This window comes from Musa acuminata, chromosome BXJ1-9, assembly GCF_036884655.1.
Source record: "Musa acuminata AAA Group cultivar baxijiao chromosome BXJ1-9, Cavendish_Baxijiao_AAA, whole genome shotgun sequence".
In the NCBI taxonomy this organism is placed as follows: domain Eukaryota; kingdom Viridiplantae; phylum Streptophyta; class Magnoliopsida; order Zingiberales; family Musaceae; genus Musa; species Musa acuminata.
In genome coordinates this window covers 8,892,843-8,913,399 of record NC_088335.1, presented here as the reverse complement: position 1 = coordinate 8,913,399, position 20,557 = coordinate 8,892,843, and the positions used below count along the sequence as shown (strand labels likewise).

Below are 20,557 nucleotides of genomic sequence, written 5' to 3'. Positions count from 1 at the left end.
TAAAACAATTAATTAAAACAATGATTCTGTTGTTGGGGACCTGAACTCTGGTCTCTCAGGTGAGAGAGCCAAGTATCGATGCTGCAAGTTGTACTAAAGCTTCTATGATAATAATTATTATCGACACAATGTCGCGACTTGTGGGACCCATGGAGGCTTCATTTACTCTCTCCAACAACTCCGGTATGTGAAGCGGGTAAACCTCAGCAAAGTCTTATCTGTCAAATAAGAGATATACGACATAGATGACGACATTCTTACTGCCATCAATCCATGCCGATCGTCTTATCTTTATTCGTACCTCGAGGGATGGCGCGTGTCCGCCTTCTGGCGATTGGCTCCAGTTGGCACCACCATTCACCTCTGCTGCTTGCGTACAGATAAGGGTTTCGCGTACTGCCCAGTAATTACGGGGTGATGTCGCCTCAAATTTGCAGGGGTGATTCAGTCCGTCCGAAGAGCTGTGTTCGTCCCCGTGGCGCGCTTTCTCCATACAAACTTGCCCTCCTCTCTCTCTCTCTCTCTCTCTATCTCTCTCTACATATATAAGCACGAGGAGAGAGCTCAAATCTCGCCGTCGCTCTCTCGATCACGAGAAAGCTGAAGAGAAGCCCTCGTTGATAAAAACTCTTCCCCTCCGCCCCTCTCTTTCCCTTCCAATCCGGGATTCCGGATCCCTAATCCTCCGTTCCAGTCCGACCGAACCGGCGTCCATTATCGTCTGTATCCTTTCCCATCTCTCTCGATCCCTTTCGCGCCTTCGATCCTCTCGTGTTCTTCGGTGTTTGTTTGATCCCAACATGGATCGATTTCTGGGGTTTGATGTGGCAGGGGTCACCGCTGGGAAGAGAGCGATGGAGAGGAAGAAGTACCCGATCCGCGCCGAGGATTACCAGCTGTTCGAGGTGGTGGGGCAGGGGGTCAGCGCGTCGGTCTACCGGGCGCTCTGCGCTCCCCTCGACGAGGTCGTCGCCATCAAGATCGTCGATTTTGAGAGGAACAACAGCGATCTGGTGCGTTTGATCTAGTATTCACAATCATCTCGGTTCTTTACTCTTACTGTCTTTTGATTCGAGGAGAGAAATCGATCGGTTCATTGAGAATTGGTCCCCGATTTAAATTCAACAAACAATTTCATTATTGACTTAATTTCATGAATATTCGGTTGGCTATTCGTCAAATGAATAGATTCGTTCCTTCGTGGTATACCGATGATCAAATCAAATGACAATTCTTGCTAAAATATATCTGAAATTTTGCTTATGGCCGATTCAACTTTGCTCGTACATTATGCTGTTAATTTGATTTGACTAAGTTTTACCTTGGAATGATATGCAGATTTGAATATTTATATGTACCTTACAATCGTGTTCAGCCCATGATAAAAGAATGCGAACTGTTAGGAGATGATCCTCTGGTAGAACAAGTAGTTTAATGTTGTATATCATGTATTTATATGTTGATTTTTAATTCTAGAATTATCATTTGTCACCCACATTTATTAAAGTTTCTAAATTTCAGTTCCTTGTACCATAATGAATTCAATCATGTCCTGTCATCCTTCTCTTTAACAATTTTCTGACAACTTCCTGCAGTAATCATTTTTTCTCTGACGGTGATAGATGTGACCAAAAAGTTTAGCATCTGCTACTTATTGTTAATCATTTTATTTGCATGTGTTGGATAATACAACATTACAACTAAAACAAAACATGTTTCTATTGGTTCTCTGTCATTGTTTATGTATAATCCTAATTCATAGGGTATATTCAGGACATGTGTCATAACTTTGTCTACTTTATTTGCTAACCATTAACAGCCTCCAAATTTATTTGCTAATCATCAACAACCTTCAAAGATTTAGATTACTTTGCATATTGTCATGTTGTCTGACAAATCTTATAAATAATTTATCAATAATGTTAGTACATTTGTTGTCTTTTCTTGCACTAAATTGTAATTAAGCTATTTCTATATGATCCTTTCAGAGCAACATCTATCGTGAGGCACAAACTATGATCTTGATAGACCATCCTAATGTTCTCAAGGCACATTGCTCCTTTGTGAATGATCACACCTTATGGGTTGTCATGCCTTACATGGAGGGAGGATCTTGTCTTCATATAATGAAGTCTGTCTTTCCCAATGGCTTTGAGGAACCTATGATCGCAACAGTATTACGTGAAGTACTGAAAGGATTGGAATATCTTCATAATCATGGACACATTCATCGTGATGTTAAGGTATGACTGAGTTGATTCATCTTTACGTAGACTTAATGGACTTTCTTTTCACCTGTTTGTCCTTATAATTATTTCCCTATATGTTTTTATTTTGACTGCCAATTGTATAATGACAGGTCATGTTATCTAGTAGTAAAAGATAGTTACCAAGGTTAAAAGAAGATGTTAATATAATGAATAAAATGTGTTTTTTCACTATGGGTTTATTTATCAATTTTTTCTCTAAGGAAATTAAATTTAACTTATTTTATTGCATATATAGGACAATATAAATTTTGTGACTTTTGTTAATCGAATCATAGAAACATGTATCAGATCATGTTATGCATATTTATTTGTTATTAAGTAATAATAGAAACATTTGATAATACAATATCTTCTAATAACTATATATCAAAAATCATGTTCAGTATGTTGTTCTAAGCTGTAACTTCAGAATAAGATGTCACATTAGCTTGATTATATTATCAAGGGCATGCAAAGATGTCACACACCTTATTCACATGATTTTGTGAGACATGCAAATTAAATTATATCTTTGGATGATAGAAATCATTTTGTGTTAGTTGGTGCCATAAAAATTTATGGGTTTTTCATGATATACTCACCAAAATGGGCTCCAGATTAGGTTTAACAAATTGATATGTTGCAATAGCTCTCTTTGCATGTTTTTGCTACTAGATAATGAACTGCTCTATGCTGATAAAGCACACAACTAGCCTTGGTGCGAGATTGCTTCATTATCAAAGCTTAGGTAGCTTTAGAACCTATTCTATCATATAACCAAGTCAATCTTAACCTTGGGCAAATTGGATTTTGACTAACCTTGGCAAGCCTGGAATGAGGTATACCTCAAGAAATTTTTTTATAGGTTTTTATCATAGGTATTGGTGTGCATATTTCAATTATCTTCTCGTGAAACATTGATATGCCAGTTTTGTGCCATTTTTTAGGCTGGCAATATTCTAGTTGATGCAAGAGGTAGTGTCAAGCTTGGAGATTTTGGTGTTTCAGCTTGCCTTTTCGATTCGGGTGATAGGCAAAGATCAAGGAATACATTTGTGGGAACACCTTGCTGGTGCAATGCTATTCTAATTAGAACTTTTTGTACGATTATCATCTAATATCCTCTGATTGAAAGTTGTGTTATTCTTTATATAGGATGGCACCTGAGGTGATGGAACAACTGCATGGTTATGATTTCAAGTTGGTCTACTTTCTCATTGTTAAGTCATTATTAATTATTGCATAGCACTTATCACAAATTAATGGCAGGGCTGACATATGGTCTTTTGGGATTACTGCTTTGGAACTCGCTCATGGTCATGCTCCTTTCTCGAAATATCCTCCGATTAAGGTATGATTTCTATCAATTTGGGATGTGCATCATTTGTCTATTGTATTTTTAATATTTTCAATGCTAAGCGTCAGCATGGGAACTCTGGACTACTCTGTTAATTTTTCTTTTCATTTTAGTTATCCCTTATACGGATAGCCAAGAGCAATTGGAAGTTATCATATTAGTAAGTTTCATTTTTATTTATGAGGCAGTTATTAAATCAAGTCACTTGGCAGGTCTTGCTAATGACTTTGCAAAATGCTCCTCCAGGCCTTGACTATGAAAGAGACAGAAAGTTCTCGAGGGTATCATTCTATTATGCTTGATTGCATTCTTCTTATGTGGATGAACATCCAAAATTCTTGAACTCCACTTTTGCTGCTAGTCTTTTAGGGACATGATTGCAATGTGCTTGGTGAAAGATCCTTCAAAAAGACCTTCTGCACATAAACTGTTGAAACAACCATTCTTTAAGCAAGCTAGGTCTCAAGACTACATAGTACGAAAGATTTTGGATGGGTTGCCTACTTTAGGTGATCGCCATCAAGCCCTGAAGGTAGTGAATTGTGATACTAGCTTACCTATAGTTAATTTGGCATTAAAGTTTTTCATAAAGATTTTGCATTAAATATAGGCAAAGGAAGAAGATTTGCTTGCACAGAAGAAAATGCTTGATAGTGAGAAGGAAGAATTATCACAGGTTTGAGTTTTCACTTCCTAACCTGAGTTAATTGAAAGCATTTTTCTCTTTAAGTGATTCAGGATGAAGGAAATGCTTTGAGCTTAGGTTCTCTGACTTAATTATGTATCATATACCTATTTCTCTTTCCCTCTGCTCCAAACAATTAAAATATAAATGCCACTACGATGAAGCTAATACGTTCTTTTGATAAGATAGTTATTTTACCTTCTGCTCCAAGTAATTATTTTATCTAGATTTTTAAAGCATTATGCTATTAGAAAGTAATTTTTTTATGGTGAATAGATTGGATTAGCTATTAAGTACTTGTTATTATATGAAATGCATTAAGCTTTCATGGTAAAGAGTTTGGGTTATGATTCATGTTGTTACATATGTTTTTTACTTATTAGTAGCCTTTGATTCTTACAAAGGTCTCTGTTTTGTTTATAGAGCGAGTATAAAAGAGGAATTAGTGCATGGAACTTTGATGTTGAGGATTTGAAGGCTCAGGCTTCATTGGTAAGCATGAGTCCCTCTGTTCCTTTTTATGAATTAATTGCACACTGTTTTTGTGAACTACAAGTGTTCTTGTCAGATTCCAGAAAATGAGGAGATCAGGGACTCAAATGAACGCCACATGCTTGAGATTGATGAATTGCAAGAAAGAATATCAGAAGCCACACCTTGTTTCTCATCAAAGGATGGAGATGATGATGCGGTAATTCTTTATCTATTTAATATGGTGCTATTAGGTTCATTGGATCTTCATTTTTTAACAGCATTCCAAATCATCAGAAAAAAGTAATGTCACACGAATCAACTCTTTTGTCAACTGATCAACCTGGATGCAATCAAAGGTAATATATGAAAAACCTTATAGCAGCCACCCTTAACTTCTACTAAGTTTTGGTGGTTTAATCTTACATTATTTTTTTTAAGGTAATCATACTTACAACTAGTTTTGAACTCTGTTACTATCAAATTCATTACTTTCTTCTTTTTTCTCTCTCAGAAGCAAGTCTGATGGATTAAACAATGAATTTAAGACTGCTGGTTCTAGTGATGGAAATGTTCTCCAGAAAAACTTGCACTTTAACCACGAGGGAAACAGTTCTAGTGAAAGTTGCAGATCAGATTTTGATGAAAAGCGTAAAGATAATTTGTTTTCTCAATCTTTTCATGAACGGAGGCATTCTGTAAATCTGTGTTCAGCAGAACTTATCCCCTTATCAAAAGGAGAGAGGTTTGATATGTCCTCTACGGAATATAGCATAAGAATATGTGCAATAGTTCTGTTATTGTTTGTTTATTTGCATTTACATTGGTTTTATTCCCTCATTATTGTTTGTATTGATGTCATGCCTTACATATGCAAAAGAATTTTTCCCCCTCAACCCAACTTTTTTATTGTCAATTATAGTTTAATTTATTTATTGTTGTGTGAAGTTTACAATTGCTACTAGGATGATGGTTAGCATTAATGACATTTGCATCACATACAAACTTTTTCTTTATTAGAGGTATCTGAAGTGGAATATCTCATAGGATTTAGTCCAAACTAGAGACTGAGAGAAGCTGCATATGTGAAAAACAAAATATATGACAAATTGATGAAACTGTTGATGGATGGAGGAAAAAAAAAGGTGAAGTGATATTAGAAGCAGCAATTCTCTTTCTTGTTTTTCTTTTCTGAACTACATATCAGTCCTCCTAGAAGTATTTATGGGTGTTTCTTGTTAGAATAATGTTTGCTAATATAAATCCTATTATTCCTTCATTTAGTGCTTGAAATGAATCCCTTTTTCGGGTCAATACTTAACAGGTCGCTTGTGGATTTACCTGAAACGTATAAATGAATCACAGGAAAATCTTCTATGCATTGAGCTATGGTCTTCATTTACTTTAACTAAGTTTTTGACCTAACTAATATCAAGTACTTTATAGTCTGAAGAAACAAAATCAGCTCTTAAATATCGGAAATTGCAATGGAGAGTTTCAGACGGTAGTTGACACACCTATTGACGTGGTGCATAAACCATCTAAATCAGCAGGCAAGCAATGTAATTTTTAGTATTTTTAATGTTTTTTAATACTCTTTATTTTGTAACTTAGCTAACAAGTTGCATTCGTAGGAGTAATATCCCGATACTTTGCTCTGATTCAGATATTCTTGCTATATCAGGTGCTGATGATGTTGATGACAAATCAAAGCATCCACTTGTTCAGCGGAAAGGCCGTTTTAAAGTGTTGTCTGATAAAATTGATTTGGATAAGATAAGCTAATAAAAGTTGTCTGAACTTTATTTCTTTTGGTTTTAAATAATTAATTCTGATATGGTTTATGACGACAACAGGCTCTTACACCTATTTGCCTTCAGAAGAGTCATAGTATGCAGGTTAGTGGATTACATTTTCATTTACATAGAAAAAGCATGCAATATCATATGAAATGGATTAGTCATTCCATCTTCTCACAATGGATAATTGTTGACTATGATTAGAACCAAAATGTTTGGGCCCTAATAGAATATCTTATGGAATAGGTAATAAAACTATATCAAAACCTCATAAGTGGTGCTTATTGCTGGAATTGATCAATTTGATAATTGGAAATATGAGCTAGTTCTTTATGCCCACTATTTATTGATGCCAAGCTTTTTTTTCATTTGAAATTTGAATATTTTATAAAAATGTGGTGTTGTAATTGATGTCGATAGAATACAGACAATTTGAATGTCTATGTTTATTCCCAGCCTAATTCATGAAGAGGAAAAAGAAGATAAGAGAATGATATATGCTACTTTAAAGTGTCATGACAATCTTCAGAGTAGAGAACTGAAAGTTTTCTATCAGCACAGGATTTTCAGTAATGGTTGATGTCACTCTTATTTTGCAAATGTTTCATAAATCACTTTTCGTAGACTTACTGAAGAGGAAAAGGAAGACCAGCGATTTTTCTTTTTCCAGCAAGTAAAGGTTTTTTAGACTGTTCATACTGTAGCATCATGAAATTCCTAGAGAAGGAATAGCAAGAGTCACCTCCGAAAATATTTGTCTTGAAGGGATACTTTCAAGTTTCTGATTTGTTTGGATCAAGGTTCGTCGTACCGTACCGTACCGGCGTTTCGACCCAAGCTCTATACGGTACGGTACCGGTATACCGGGTGGTACATTAGGGCGTACCGAGCGGTACACCCTGGTGTACCGAATAATTTTATACTTTTTATACTGTAGTAGTGCTACAGTATAGTACTATAGCACTGTAGCGGTATTGAGCGGTTTGCATATCGGTAACCTGTTGGACCGGTACATACCGTCCGATACGAGCGGTACGCTTCGGTATGACAAACCTTGGTTTGGATTGTTATTGGATCGAACTAGTCGAAATCTAAGTAAGATGTTTAATTTCCACAATATCGAGATCGAACATCAAGCCATGCTTTCGGTACATTTCTGTTTTTTCTTCACTGGTACCAGCTCGTAACCCCAAAATATGTTATTTTTTATTCAAAAAATTCATTTTCTATCATGATGTGTTGGTGCCCGACCGGTTTGGTGTATGCCGAGCATTGTGCTGGGTGTGCTACATGACTTTAGACCCTGGTTTTAATTTTGAAGCACGTAATTTAGCTATGATCGAGATCAACAAGGTTGCTACATCTCAGCAATGCCAATGTATGTTTCAAGGAGCATGAAACTCCTGATATTTGCTTTCTTTTCATCGGATGACTTTGCAAATTTGTTGAGTGCATAGGTGTTTTCTCAACTTCCTTCACCGAGCATACAATCATCAGTTGAAGCCGCATCAAATCTTCTTGGTTATTCCGTGTATCAGCATCTGCATTCCATTTTGCAGGCAAATATACTTCAAAGGGTACGAAGTTGGCATCTACTTTCTCTCCTAATCTGATGTTTATAGATCCTTAATATCTTCTTCCCTTTTCCTTTTGCAGGATAACATCCTTAGCCTGATGAAGCAACTAAGCCCTGGCGAGTTATCATCGACGTCCAATCCAGCCAGTCGTTCAACCGAGGGAGTCTCCATGTTGACATCGACTATATTTACGGAGAAGTCTTTGGTATGCTAATAATGGTTTTCTATTGTGAAACAGATGCATCATACTTTTTGATCTTTTTACTACTAAGCCTGTGTGTTATTTTTATGTGTGCTAATTAATAGCTTATATGTTAAGTCTTAACATCATCGAGTGTGCTTTATTTATGTGGTAGGACACTTTATAACTGGCAAGTTTAAAGGTTCCCATAACGGAGAGATGAAGACGCATTTAATTTTAAGAAGTATACATGTCACTCTGATGTATATAATTTTGATCGTCTCTGGTTCTGCAGATGGAAGCAGCAACTAAGGAGAAGGAGCTGATACAGGAGCTTTGTGAGTTGCAGTGGAGGTATAATAACTCGCATTCCCTGGCTTCATAACACGCTTCTAAGCTTGTCGCATCTGACGCTTGTGCTTGGCACCGCAGGCTAATCTGCACGCAGGACGAAGTAAAAAGGCTTAGATTTAGAAATACTCAGTCCAGTACATCGCATCCTCCCCACAATTGATTTCTGTAGCTGGTGACGAACTAACAGCGAAGCATTTGTTCAGGTGTAAGAACAGAACAGGTAAACCACCACGTCCTCCTCCATTGCTGCTGCTGCTGCTGCTTCGGCAGAAAGGAGGGATAGACGTGCATATATTGTAATGCCATTTCCACACTAAACAGATCGTGGAGGTGAGACAGTTTTGTATGTTTAATCGCTCTACACAACTCCTAAGGTTAATTAACATTTATGGTAACATCGTGGAAGTATAACTAACCTTCCACAGAGCATCTATGATGGTTACGCCATAAAAGCGTGGTAGAAATGCATTATATTTTCGAGGATTCATGCTACAACGCTGTGCCATGATGTGTGGGATAAAGGAGTCAACCTAACGAATAGGCATCGCCGATGAAATCCGCAACAATGAGGTAACGGAGAAATTTAAAGAGGTCGCAATCTGTAGTGACAATTTCAAGAACGCGTGTGTAATTTTTGTATTTTGTTGTCGATCATTTTTTAACGTAAAAGAATCGAATCAATGAAGATAAAGAATGACATTTTTTGGCGTGTAATTGCAAAATGGAATATAAATTCATCAAAGGCCTCTTTCGATAATGGTTTCCACAGTGAAGGATGATGCAGCACGGAATAGAAATGGCATCGATACACAAATATTGCGTTCGAGCATAGAAAATGATAACTAAAATAAGCACGAGTAGCTTTCTTTTACCCCTTCATGAACTTTAACTATTTATATTATTTTTTTTCAAATCCATACAAAATCGATTTAATTGAAGACTTTGGAATTAAAAATAATTTTGGTTCATAAATCAATAAATCTAAAGCTCTTAGTTTCCATTGGAGTAAAAAAGAAAAAAAAAAATGAAAATCTCAAGCAAACAATCACGCTGGCACGCTGACAAGGTTTTAATGCAAGCAGTGACAGAGGAAGAGGATGATACCTCCTTTTTATCAGCAGCAGCGGAGTATTGAGAGACCTCTGGAATGCAGCAGACCATCATCAACCAAATCGAGCAATAAAACATGTCAATACAGGAAGACGGCATCTCCTCGGATCTTTTCCCAGCCCCTGTGCATTCGAGAAACATGGTGATAAAATGAATCACGCGGATGGTTGCTGTATCCGCAGCCCGCTATGTACACTACAGTGAGGAGTAAGAGGATTCACACGCTAATCTTTGCACAAGCAACAAGCTCTCCGGTCCATGAAAACCCATTTCCGTCGATCAATCTTTGTGCAATCACCTGTCGCGTTTTGTTTGCTTCACAAGTGTGCATAGACTCCTTTGTGTTGCAGTCCGACATCCTCTTTCCATGCGTCAGCAGTGGTAGGACCAAGAACGAGCACAGCACAGGATTAATTTGGATCATTGGAGACGGTATCTAATAGATTGACTTCACGCTCCAAGCTCCACGGGCACTCGTTCGACTTGGTGACATTTAAGCTGTACTCCCTGAAGTAGCCATTGCGAGTGATGATGAAAATGGATGCCCTGATAGATAAGCACAAGACAACAGTAATGCCGCTTTTAGTTGGAACCGGTAAAACCATGAACAAGCAACAGGTGGATTAACTCAAAATAAATAACCCATGTTTAAAACGAACTGTCCTATGGTAACTCCCGTCAGCCTCATTTATCAGTCCGATATGACATGTTACAGAAGTCACACAATAACATGATTGCGAAATCAAATCCATGTCTAGGAAACGTGATTAGATCTAATAGCAAAGAAACTCTGTCTGTAACTTCATGTATCCTAAGGTAGAAAACCAGACACATGATGTTGCCATTAAAGTCTGATTATAAAAGCTTTAGGTAAGTACCACAACAGTCATGCAATGAGTTAACCATTTAATCTACTTCGCTAAAATTGCACAAAGCCACACCGGATGTAATCCATCCAACCTGATGCTCAATTATATCTTAGAACTACAATGCTTCCCTATCTGTCAACAATAGATAAGTAGAGAAAATGATGAGCAGTGACTAATGCAGTGTTAATATGCTGCTTCAACCAAAAGCTAACAATATAAGTGAACTTGCAGTGGCTGCCCGAATAAAGAATTGAATTACCTCTTAAATCTTGTTTTTCAGTGCCACATAAACCAAATGAGACAGTGCTTATTTCAATGGCTTTAAATATTAGTCAAATGATGATATACTGAGGCAAAAATAGAAAAAAAAAAATAATGGCCTGGTCAGTTTAACATGCTCTAATATTTATGTTTCATATGCCTTACACATGTCAACCATGTCACGCATAGCAGTGATCCATTCATCTTTGATGAACAAAACAAAGGACTAAACAGAAAGAGCAACTAAATGAAAAGTCATGCTAAAGGCTCTGAACATTCATTCAGCAAAAAAACTCACCGAAAACCAGAAACTCCAGGAGCACTTGAAATATTGTCAATGCTGTGGATCCTAACATGGCTGAAGAAAAGAAAGGAAAGAAAAATAAGAGACTAAGCAACCAATTAACTCCTAGAAAGTAATGAAAAAAAAATCCACGATAGCATAGTTTCAGCTTGACCTTTTGACACAGGCAGGGACAACATTGTGAAGAATGTGATGATAAGCATGGTCAAAGGCATCACTCAATGTGTCAGGGATCAAAGAACCAATTACTCTGTTTGGTTTTCTTCTGAAAAAAGTGGAGGAGAAGATGAGGATGAAGCACCAGATATCAAAAGCTTAGCAATTAAAAGACCACAAATACATGAGCTAGTTTCCCAGCATAGCTGTAAACTCCATTGTCATGTGCAGATGAATTCAATTGCAGACACACAACTTTCTTTCCAACCTTTGCTTTATTGCAGGTCCCAACAAGAAGGCATGCAAAGAGCCTGATGAGCTTGTGGCAACAAGAACTTCTGGTACATCAGCACATGGTCCAAATGATAGGGAATAGATTGTTGATGGATATGTTCCTCTCCGGAAACTATATGACTGCAGAACATCGAATAAGATTAAACATATATAATATGCATTTCAATACATGAGATCATTCCAAACAATCTAGGGATATCAAACTTTAGATTTGCAGTAACCTCAGTGGCTTGTGAAACCAGGTGCACTCTGATAATTGTTCCTTGCTGAGAAGCTGTTGCCAGATATGTGCCGCTAGAAGAGAATATCATTGCAACTAATGGTGATCTATGGGCATCAATCTGTTGAAAGAGTACACAGCTCTCAAAATCATAATTGTAATTTCCATGTACCATTCATAGAAGGTTATTTATTATGGAAAATCAAGGACATCAAGAATTATTAAGCAGAAACATTAAAAATGCTGTAGTAGCAGCAGCAAGAAATAGATTAATCAATTAGGAAATACAGTTAAGGATGTTCGAGAAAAAAGATCAGAAGCAGTCCACAAGATTAATACAAAGGACTGGAGAAAATACTGGTTTCAAAATGTCCTAAATCTTGTGCACAAGATCAGGAAAGAGGAGGATACATGGCTCCATTAAATTAACAAGTTCATTTAAGAGAATATATGCTCTAATAGGTAAAATAAGCTACAAAAAAAGAGTGCCAAAAGATTCTTCGGAAAGGAAAAAGAAAAACTTATGATACAGGCTGAAAGAGAAATTGCTTAGGCCTAGGGATAAAACCAGAACACACTAAAAAGCAAAAGCCAAACAACATTCATGTAAATGGGAGGGAAGCTTATCGAAGCAGATATACTGCAACTAAACGCTCAGTTTTGTTTCATGGAATTCAAGTCTTCCTAATAAGTCAACAATGCTGTGTAAATCTCCCAATTTTAGAGAGAATTCTGTGCTTCTCTGGTCAGAAAGTTTGACACTTGACACCCAAAAAATACGAAGCAATGTTAAATGAACTTTTAATATGGAGTTCCTTTAAACTGGCATAACAACATATCCTTACTGATATGTTATGCTACTGAATTTACATAGTGAAAATGAATTTTTTTTTTCGACAACCTGACAGACTGATTGGAGTGCAACTGTGTTGTAAATTAAAACAGATCCTTTAGTTGTACTTGCTGGAAGAGCCAAATAGCAACTTTCCGATCCAGGAGAAAATGCACAGAGCCCTGGAAAAGAAATAGTTGGCTATTAAAGACATGATAAGCTTAACCTGACCAATTATAAAGTATAAGTTTCTACAGTTTCCATAACAATGGATACTGGACAGAAAATGATACATCTAAAATATGCTTACTATTATCTAGCAAGTAATTATGAGAAAATGTATCGGAAACAAAGAGGATAAACATATGAGAAAAATATAAGGATTTACAAAATAACATACTCCTCTTTTAATAAAATATAACAGGAAAGAAAAAAGGAAGCAATTCAATCATTGACTTCTTCAATCTTGGTCTGCTATCATTTTTCGAACATGGATCAATGTTTCTTCTTTTATGTGATCATCTGTCTGTTCTTTGTTGAAGACACTAGAATTGAAATTTTATACTAAACCATGATGGAAGATACCAGGATTTTTTTGTTCTTTCCAATAGTCTACCAACAATTTAGCATAACATGCATTGGCCTAGCATAATGGTTCTTATATTGCATACAACCGTAAACTACTCCAGTATAAACACAATACAATTAGCCAGTAACCACTGCTTGATACCTAGTAGGAAAGTCCCAACATTATGTATAAAAACTCTAATATTCTGCTCGATGTGCAAGCTAGATGAAGTATTCATGGCTTGACATGTTGACCCAATTCAAGATAACAGAGCAAGAAAAATATTTATAGTGCTTTGCGGTTTGCATAAAGTCCCATATGCAAGTGAAAATTCGGCAAAATCAAAGATGGGTTAGAGAAAAAGATAGCCATGATCCAACACAACTTGCCAAGGTACCATGATAAAATACTTTTTGCGTGACCACTATCTCCGAAAACTTAAGCTAGCAAGATATAGTCCACCCTATATATGAGATTTTACATGCAACACATCAAAAATGCTAGGCATTTCAGTATTAGGTCAAGAAAGGAAACAAAATTCAGGTGCTATCATTATCAAAATCTTAACAATTTGATGGTATTTATAACAATAATAATGAGAAAGAATATAACAGGAAAAATAAAACTAATTATATAAATATGGCTTGGTCCAAGAAAAATCAATTTGCTTTATCCCACTTCCACAGCTTGTTAAATCAAACTTATGAAAAATCTATTGTCAATGCAACACTAGCTTGTGAAAAATTCCAATGCAAACTAAAGTTGAGAATATTGTCAACTAAAGTGTAAAATTCAAACTAAAGTGTAAAATTCCAATGCAACACTAGCTTGTTAAGAATATTGTCAATCATTAAGCATAGGGGTTTCATTTTTAAGAAGATAAAACTCTGAAGTTGAGGCTCAAGTAAAGCAACTTGGCCATTGATAACCCATTGATAAAGTATAAACACCGAAGTTAGATGAACAGGACCATGGAAATCTAAGCTCTAAGATCTATTGATCATCATCTACGTTAATAACCCATTGATTTCCACCACGACAATAGAAGGAACAGTGACAACATAGTGAAGCAAGACCAGCATTAATGTGTCATTTCCACATTAAAAGGGTTAATGCTTCGAGTATTAGCAAAAACATTGGCTTAGATGCTTCAAAAACATTGGCTTAGATGCTTCGTGGTAACTTAAATAGAGAATTCTATAGAGAAAGTGGTAACATTTCTTTTTTCCAAAATAATGACAAGGAGAATTGTTATGACCTTTGTTGTTTGGCACAGTATCAATTGTCTCCAGAATAACAAGGCTGTTCAAGTCATAAATATACGTTTTATCTCGCAAGACGACGATAAGCCTGCATGGTGTAGTATGATGACATTCAGAATATCATGAAAAATCATAAAAACATACTCTTGCATCTTATATATCAAACAATCAAAAAGCAAACTAATTCAACAAATTACAACTCCAGGCATACACTAATACAACTCCCATTGAAGGGTGTCAACTTATAAAGAAGCTATAATCACAAGGAAATGTAACCTGTAGCTTATGCATTCACAAATATGTAACAGTTACATGTACAAGTTGATCATAGGTACAGCAAGATATACAGGCTTCTTTCATGAAATAAGGAGCATATTTATGTACGTGAAGTTGAATTTTAAAGAAAGTAAACATTTTTCAAGGAAATATTGCAGTCAATTTTGTGAGTATCCAGTCTAAAATATAGTTGGCAATGATGCAAGTCACATTGTAACGAATGGGAATAACAAGCAATGGCATTTCTCATGGGCCAGCTCAATTTAACCTTTGGTGTGGTGGAACTTATTAGATAGGATAAACAATTAATAAAAATTTGGTTAGCTCTAATAATCTTTCCCTTTTAAGCAACTGCAATATTTTCTCAACAAGATGCAAGCTAAAAGATAACAATCTGCCACACATAGCACCACAAGCATGTATATGCATTCCTCTTTTACATTTATCAGCTTGATGGACTGCATATTTCTGAACCAATTTCTAATTTAGTCTAAGTAACAACTTTGTCATAATTGATACTAAAAAACAGGAAAGAACTATGAAGCAAGCTGGCTGCTAGCAAAAAAACTCTAAAGATGAATTGGCTTCTTTGTTAACAGAAGAATTTGATGTCAAATTGATGTGTGCTTAAACTTCAAGGCTTAGTAATTCATATATCATTCACTTTGTATCATCTGAAAGTCAAACTGAATGAAGAAAATAATGGAGCCAGTAGGGTAAAAATATGAATGCAACAAAAAATTACATAAAAAACAAAAATAATAAGGCAAAATATATGATATATATAAAACAAGGTAGTTTGCAAGCTTCTTAAGATCAACAGGCAACACATTATAATAAGCACTACAGAAAGAGAAGAAAGTTTCAGCTTAAAGATTCAAAATTGTAGGTAACAGGTGACATGTATATCTAAAAATGTTTAAAGGTTTGATATTTACAATTAACATAATTACTTATAGTAAATATTCACATAAAAACCATGCAGTTCCATTATTTGCATCTATTAGAATCTATTGTTGATTCTCAGACTGTTATATACAAGCTGCAAATATCTACCTCAACCACTGAGGAGATTATAAAGGAAATGGTAAGCACAATGGTTCAGTAACAACCTTTTTCTGTTAAGACGGACAGCTACGATCGATGTCAAGAAATTTAACTCTCTGAGTGCAGATCCAGTCAGAGTATTGAAAAGACAAAGTTTCCGAGGAGATAGTGATGGCTGTTCGAGTCAAATCAAAGCATAGCCAAACAAGTGTTTGTATATCTGTAGGCCAATAAGAAGGCTCATGAAAGCATAACTTTAAAACAAACGTGCTCGAAGTACCTGCTCCCCTGCCCCAACTATAGCAAGAAGATTTGTGCTAAAAAGCATCTCAACAATGTTGAATGCACCAACAGCTGTGAACACGAAACAGAATTAAGTTTTTATTTCTGCAACAAGACAAGAATACAAACAAAGTACTCTCCTTATCAAATTAACAGTATCACATATCAGACTCTTGCTTTTGATAATCTACAAAAATGATTGAACAACTACTTTCTTGTCGAATGTAATCTTACTGATAAATGTGGTTTGTATAAATATTCGATGGTTGAGCAACATCTTGTTAAACTGTGAAGGACCTTTTAATAGAAATAGTTTCTACAAATATAGATCCAGCTTTTTGCACACATACAGAGAATCCTATTTTGCTTTTGGCTAAGGAAATATTGTTATCAACCTTTTACTTGTACAATCATGACATTTTATTACCAAGCCTAGTAAAATACATGGTGTAACACTGAGAGATCCATTTATTCATCACTTTATTACATCACCATGTTGCTACCAGATTTCATGGATAGCCACTCCATTGCAGATTGCCACCTTGTATTATATGTATCATCTCCAATAAAATCTCTCCAAATTGCTTTCAAATACTCGAAGATTTTGAACATTGAGGTACGTTATTACAAAATTATACTTGAGCAATTGAATTAGGGTTTGGATATGCATGTAACTAGGCTACATCCATCAGGAAGTATGGATTTAGACTAAATTTGCATGGATTTGGCCTAGTAAGATTCCTTGTCTTATATACATCATCTCCAATAAGGTCTCTTCATAATCCTTTAAATTATTTGAACCAAAATTTTGAACCTTGAGATACACAAAAATAAATTTTATTCAAAAGTAGTGGAAGTACAACCTAAATTTACATGTAGTTTATTAAATTTACATGGAGTCTAATTTGCGATGATCTACACCAATCTTGAGCAGATTTACACAAATTTTGGCCAGATATGCATAAATCTATCTTAGATCCATGCAAATGTAGGTTGAATCCTATAGGAACTAGACTAGATCTTACTGGATCTAAGATAAACATGCACAAACCCAGCTTACATTTAAATATATGGATGCCAAATGCATGTAGATCCGAACTTAATTTACCAATAATGCATGCTTGAAATGAGCATCTTTCACCTTAATCTAAGCAAAAAAACAACTCCTAAGAAACAAAAATAAGTAATAAATATGGTTGCAAAATTCAAATTTACTTTGAAAATTCCAAGTTTCCTCTCAAGAATCTGCCCCATAGGAGGAGAGAAATGCTCTAAAATAAAAGATATTTGAGAAATTTGATGGAGAAAGTAAGCAATTTGAAGAAATCTATAAAAGAGAATAATAAAGAAAGGAAAGGAACTACTAGTAAAAATAAAAAAAAGGGAATCAGATGAGGAAGAAGGGAAAAGGGTGGAAGTGTACCAACATTAAGCGGTAGACTTATTTTCTAGTACAACTAGGTATCAGAGCAAGACTGGGTAGTATGTCCTCTATGAAACTGGAACCTGACAAAATTGTCCGATCAGTATGCCGCCACATTTTTGGTATGGATTGATCCATCCGAAACTGGAAACCTTAAGTATATATTTCTTTTTTTCCTCTTTTTTTAATGGGAAGAGTTACCTGGTTTCCTTTAATTTGTCTGTTGAGAACTCAGGTTGCTCTGATCAGAACTTTCAAGTAGATGCCATAACCAGGTTATCAAGCAGGAGTGAAATCGTAGATTATGTTAAAGGAAGAAACAACATCTTAAATGCTTTCATAAGCTTACCCATCAGCGAGAAGGAAATGTATTGAATCAACTGCTGATGTCATACAGCGTCAATCAAGAACCTCAAAGCTTGTCTTCCTCGACTTTTAAAAAAAATCACCTACCAATTGCAGTTTAATGAGCATCCATTAAAGGAGCCATGTTACTCTCTCATTTCTCCCATAGTCCAAACAAGAATTTAGCTTAATTGCATATCTTTCAAATGATAAAATCACAGTAAGATACCAACTTTTTTGTGATTTCCCAACCACAAAGAACTTAGTTCAAAGGTCCACCAATGAATAAAAAGACTGTCAAAAGGAATTTGCGCGAACAACTGACAAGGAGTTCTAGATGCTTCATTTCAGTAGTAAGACATCATTTCACCAAAGGAACACCAACCTAAAATGATAATTGCAAATAACCTAGAAGTGGCCACTAGCAAAAAACTTCAAACAAGACAATCATAAAAGTAACAGGCTTAGGTATATATAGCATTAAAGACTGCAGGGAAGCATGGCTGGTTCTGTGATCAACTCACCTCTTTCAAAGCACAATCTACCAGTCCGTGCATCAAAAAGCTTGAACCCATCTTTTGTTCCAACAGAAAACCAGCTGCATCACAACAAACAAACAATATATAGAATTCAAATATGCAGCCAAACAATCCCCTTAATTCTTCCGATGCAATCAAATTTAACAAAATCCCCAATATCAATTAGAATGGCAACTAGGTTCATTTCACAAAAGACTCGTTTAATCTGTGCTGATGTAACAACACAAAGTGAATAGGAACCACGATTTACGATCAAAATACTGCCGATTAAAATATGGAACGGGAATAGAGCGACACACAAATAGAACACCATTGATTAAGATTTCGGGCAAAAATAATCGAGAATCCATTTCCGCTACGCTCTTGAAGGTTCAAAATCAAGAAGGCGTCATCCTAATCGAGAAATACACTAAAAATATGTCGCATCCTATACGAATTCTCCAGCAAAATAATCTCTAAGGGAACGATGAACACTTGAAACCCTAATTCAACCGTAACCGCGACAGGAAAGGTTGCGTGGGGGCTTCACCTGTTGTCCTGGTTGAAGGAGGCGCAGAGGACCGGGGACGCCGACGGGGAGGCCCTGGAGCTGCTCGCCATTTCGGTCGCTATCGTCGGCGTTTCGCGGGAGAAGTTGCTCTCGCCAAGACAAAGAAGTCGACAGGGTTGCAAAGATATATATATATATATATATATATATATATATATATATATATATATATATATATATATATATATATATATATATATATATATATATATTTATTTATTTATTTATTTATTTATTTATTTATTTATTTATTTATATGTGTATATATGTATATATATATATATATACATAGATATGTATATGTATATTTATATTTATATTTATATACACCCTTGTCACCCTCGTTTTACCCGTAAGAAAATTAGAAGCTAATATGGGCCCCATGTGGGACTCTCAGCTTTGTGTCAATTGATTCTGACAAAGACGAAAGTGGGTAACGCGGAAGGTGAGTTGTAAAGTATGTATTGCTGGTGGGTTGGTTTCTCTAAGGACGTGTTCTTGTTTAACTGTAAGAAAGCGATTGAAGTTTCTTTTAAGGGCGAATTTCTGGAAAAAAAAAACCTTTAAGTTTCTTATTTTTGGCACAGCATCTCAAGAAATTCTTATTGTTATTGAGTGTTTCTTGTCATTGAAAGGATAATTATATATATATATATATATATATATATTATGATTAAAAAAACTCTTATATTTAAGAAATTTATCTTTACTTTTGCTATATCTGCCACCACCTCCCCTCCCCTCTACATCGTTCTATATCGTCATCACATGAGAAATGAGAGGGCGTGATGATGATAACTCTCGTGTGAAGAGGGTCTAGTGGGATCATCGTTATCACATAGCATCTAAAGACCATAATCTAATATGACAAATGAGAAGAAGATAATGATGGGTGTGAAGTAGCGATGTGATGATATATGGAGAAGGTAGTGATGTGTCCAACGAGGATAAGAGATAATTTAGATATTTTTAAATTCGATGTATGGTTTGAAAAAATTAAAATAGGGAAGAATAGATGAGAAATACTCAAAATAAGGATATTTATTAAGAAAATCGTGTGTATATATATATATATATATATATATATATATATATATATATATATATATATATATATATATATATATATATATACACACACACTTTTACCTACCTGGGTTTTGGGCTTTTGTGTGGGATCATAAATACATCATTTTCTTATTTCAGTGAAATAATCCAGCGTAAATGCTTCCATATATACATGCCCTCCGTGACACGTGCGCGTCACAGATCCCGTCGTGTAAGGAAACGGTCCTCGATCCCTCGGACGCGATCCACTTCCAAGGCAAGGACACCGGTCTTCGTCCCAAAATGACAATATTGCCCACGTATCCGCGACTTACCTTTCAAATCGAGCAGGGGTATTTCGGGCAATTAGAAGTCTGTCAAAGTAAGTGGCCAACTTCGCGGCCGTTCCCGCCGTGCCCATGGCTCGGCTGGGGGTTCCTCACACGTGGCGGCATCACGTCCATGCAATTGCAGCATCGTATATATTATCGATGAACAT

At 35.8% G+C, this 20,557-nt stretch overlaps 2 protein-coding genes across 7 annotated transcripts; one reads left to right on the top strand and one right to left on the bottom strand.

Moving 5' to 3' along the window:
* Positions 1-347: 347 nt before the first annotated feature.
* LOC135593037 (serine/threonine-protein kinase BLUS1-like) lies at positions 348-9,160 on the top strand. 4 transcript variants are annotated; one of them, XR_010479362.1, is made up of 21 exons: positions 349-719; positions 832-1,013; positions 1,989-2,243; positions 3,197-3,321; positions 3,405-3,449; positions 3,519-3,600; positions 3,819-3,887; positions 3,968-4,138; positions 4,217-4,282; positions 4,715-4,783; positions 4,860-4,982; positions 5,060-5,121; positions 5,277-5,507; positions 6,209-6,324; positions 6,447-6,538; positions 6,619-6,660; positions 8,019-8,138; positions 8,218-8,343; positions 8,615-8,673; positions 8,752-9,003; positions 9,099-9,160. XR_010479362.1 is itself a non-coding variant. In XM_065082838.1 (20 exons), exons 2-20 carry the CDS (start codon positions 855-857, stop codon positions 8,831-8,833), a joined length of 2,094 nt encoding a protein of 697 aa, XP_064938910.1. In that variant the 5' UTR covers positions 349-719; positions 832-854; the 3' UTR covers positions 8,834-9,068. The 4 variants fall into 4 exon arrangements, 3 of the variants coding, with proteins under 3 accessions (XP_064938912.1, XP_064938910.1, XP_064938911.1); XM_065082838.1 differs by lacking the exon at positions 9,099-9,160 and having other exon boundaries at positions 8,752-9,068; XM_065082839.1 differs by lacking the exon at positions 9,099-9,160 and having other exon boundaries at positions 351-719; positions 6,209-6,315; positions 8,752-9,068.
* Positions 9,161-9,548: 388 nt separating this feature from the next.
* On the bottom strand, positions 9,549-19,124 carry LOC135593039 (autophagy-related protein 18b-like). Of its 3 annotated transcripts, XM_065082842.1 has the most exons (12): positions 18,991-19,050; positions 18,447-18,520; positions 17,927-18,026; positions 16,153-16,226; positions 15,938-16,047; positions 14,546-14,637; positions 12,789-12,901; positions 11,889-12,008; positions 11,642-11,787; positions 11,372-11,482; positions 11,212-11,271; positions 9,549-10,329 (listed from the first exon to the last, which is right to left on the bottom strand). In XM_065082842.1, the coding sequence occupies exons 3-12, from the start codon at positions 17,928-17,930 to the stop codon at positions 10,194-10,196; spliced, it is 966 nt and encodes a 321-aa protein (XP_064938914.1). In that variant the 5' UTR covers positions 17,931-18,026; positions 18,447-18,520; positions 18,991-19,050; the 3' UTR covers positions 9,549-10,193. The 3 variants fall into 3 exon arrangements, with proteins under 3 accessions (XP_064938914.1, XP_064938913.1, XP_064938915.1); XM_065082841.1 differs by lacking the exon at positions 17,927-18,026 and having other exon boundaries at positions 18,991-19,124; XM_065082843.1 differs by lacking the exons at positions 17,927-18,026; positions 18,447-18,520; positions 18,991-19,050 and adding exons at positions 17,578-17,660; positions 17,779-17,830.
* Between the last annotated feature and the right edge of the window lie 1,433 nt (positions 19,125-20,557).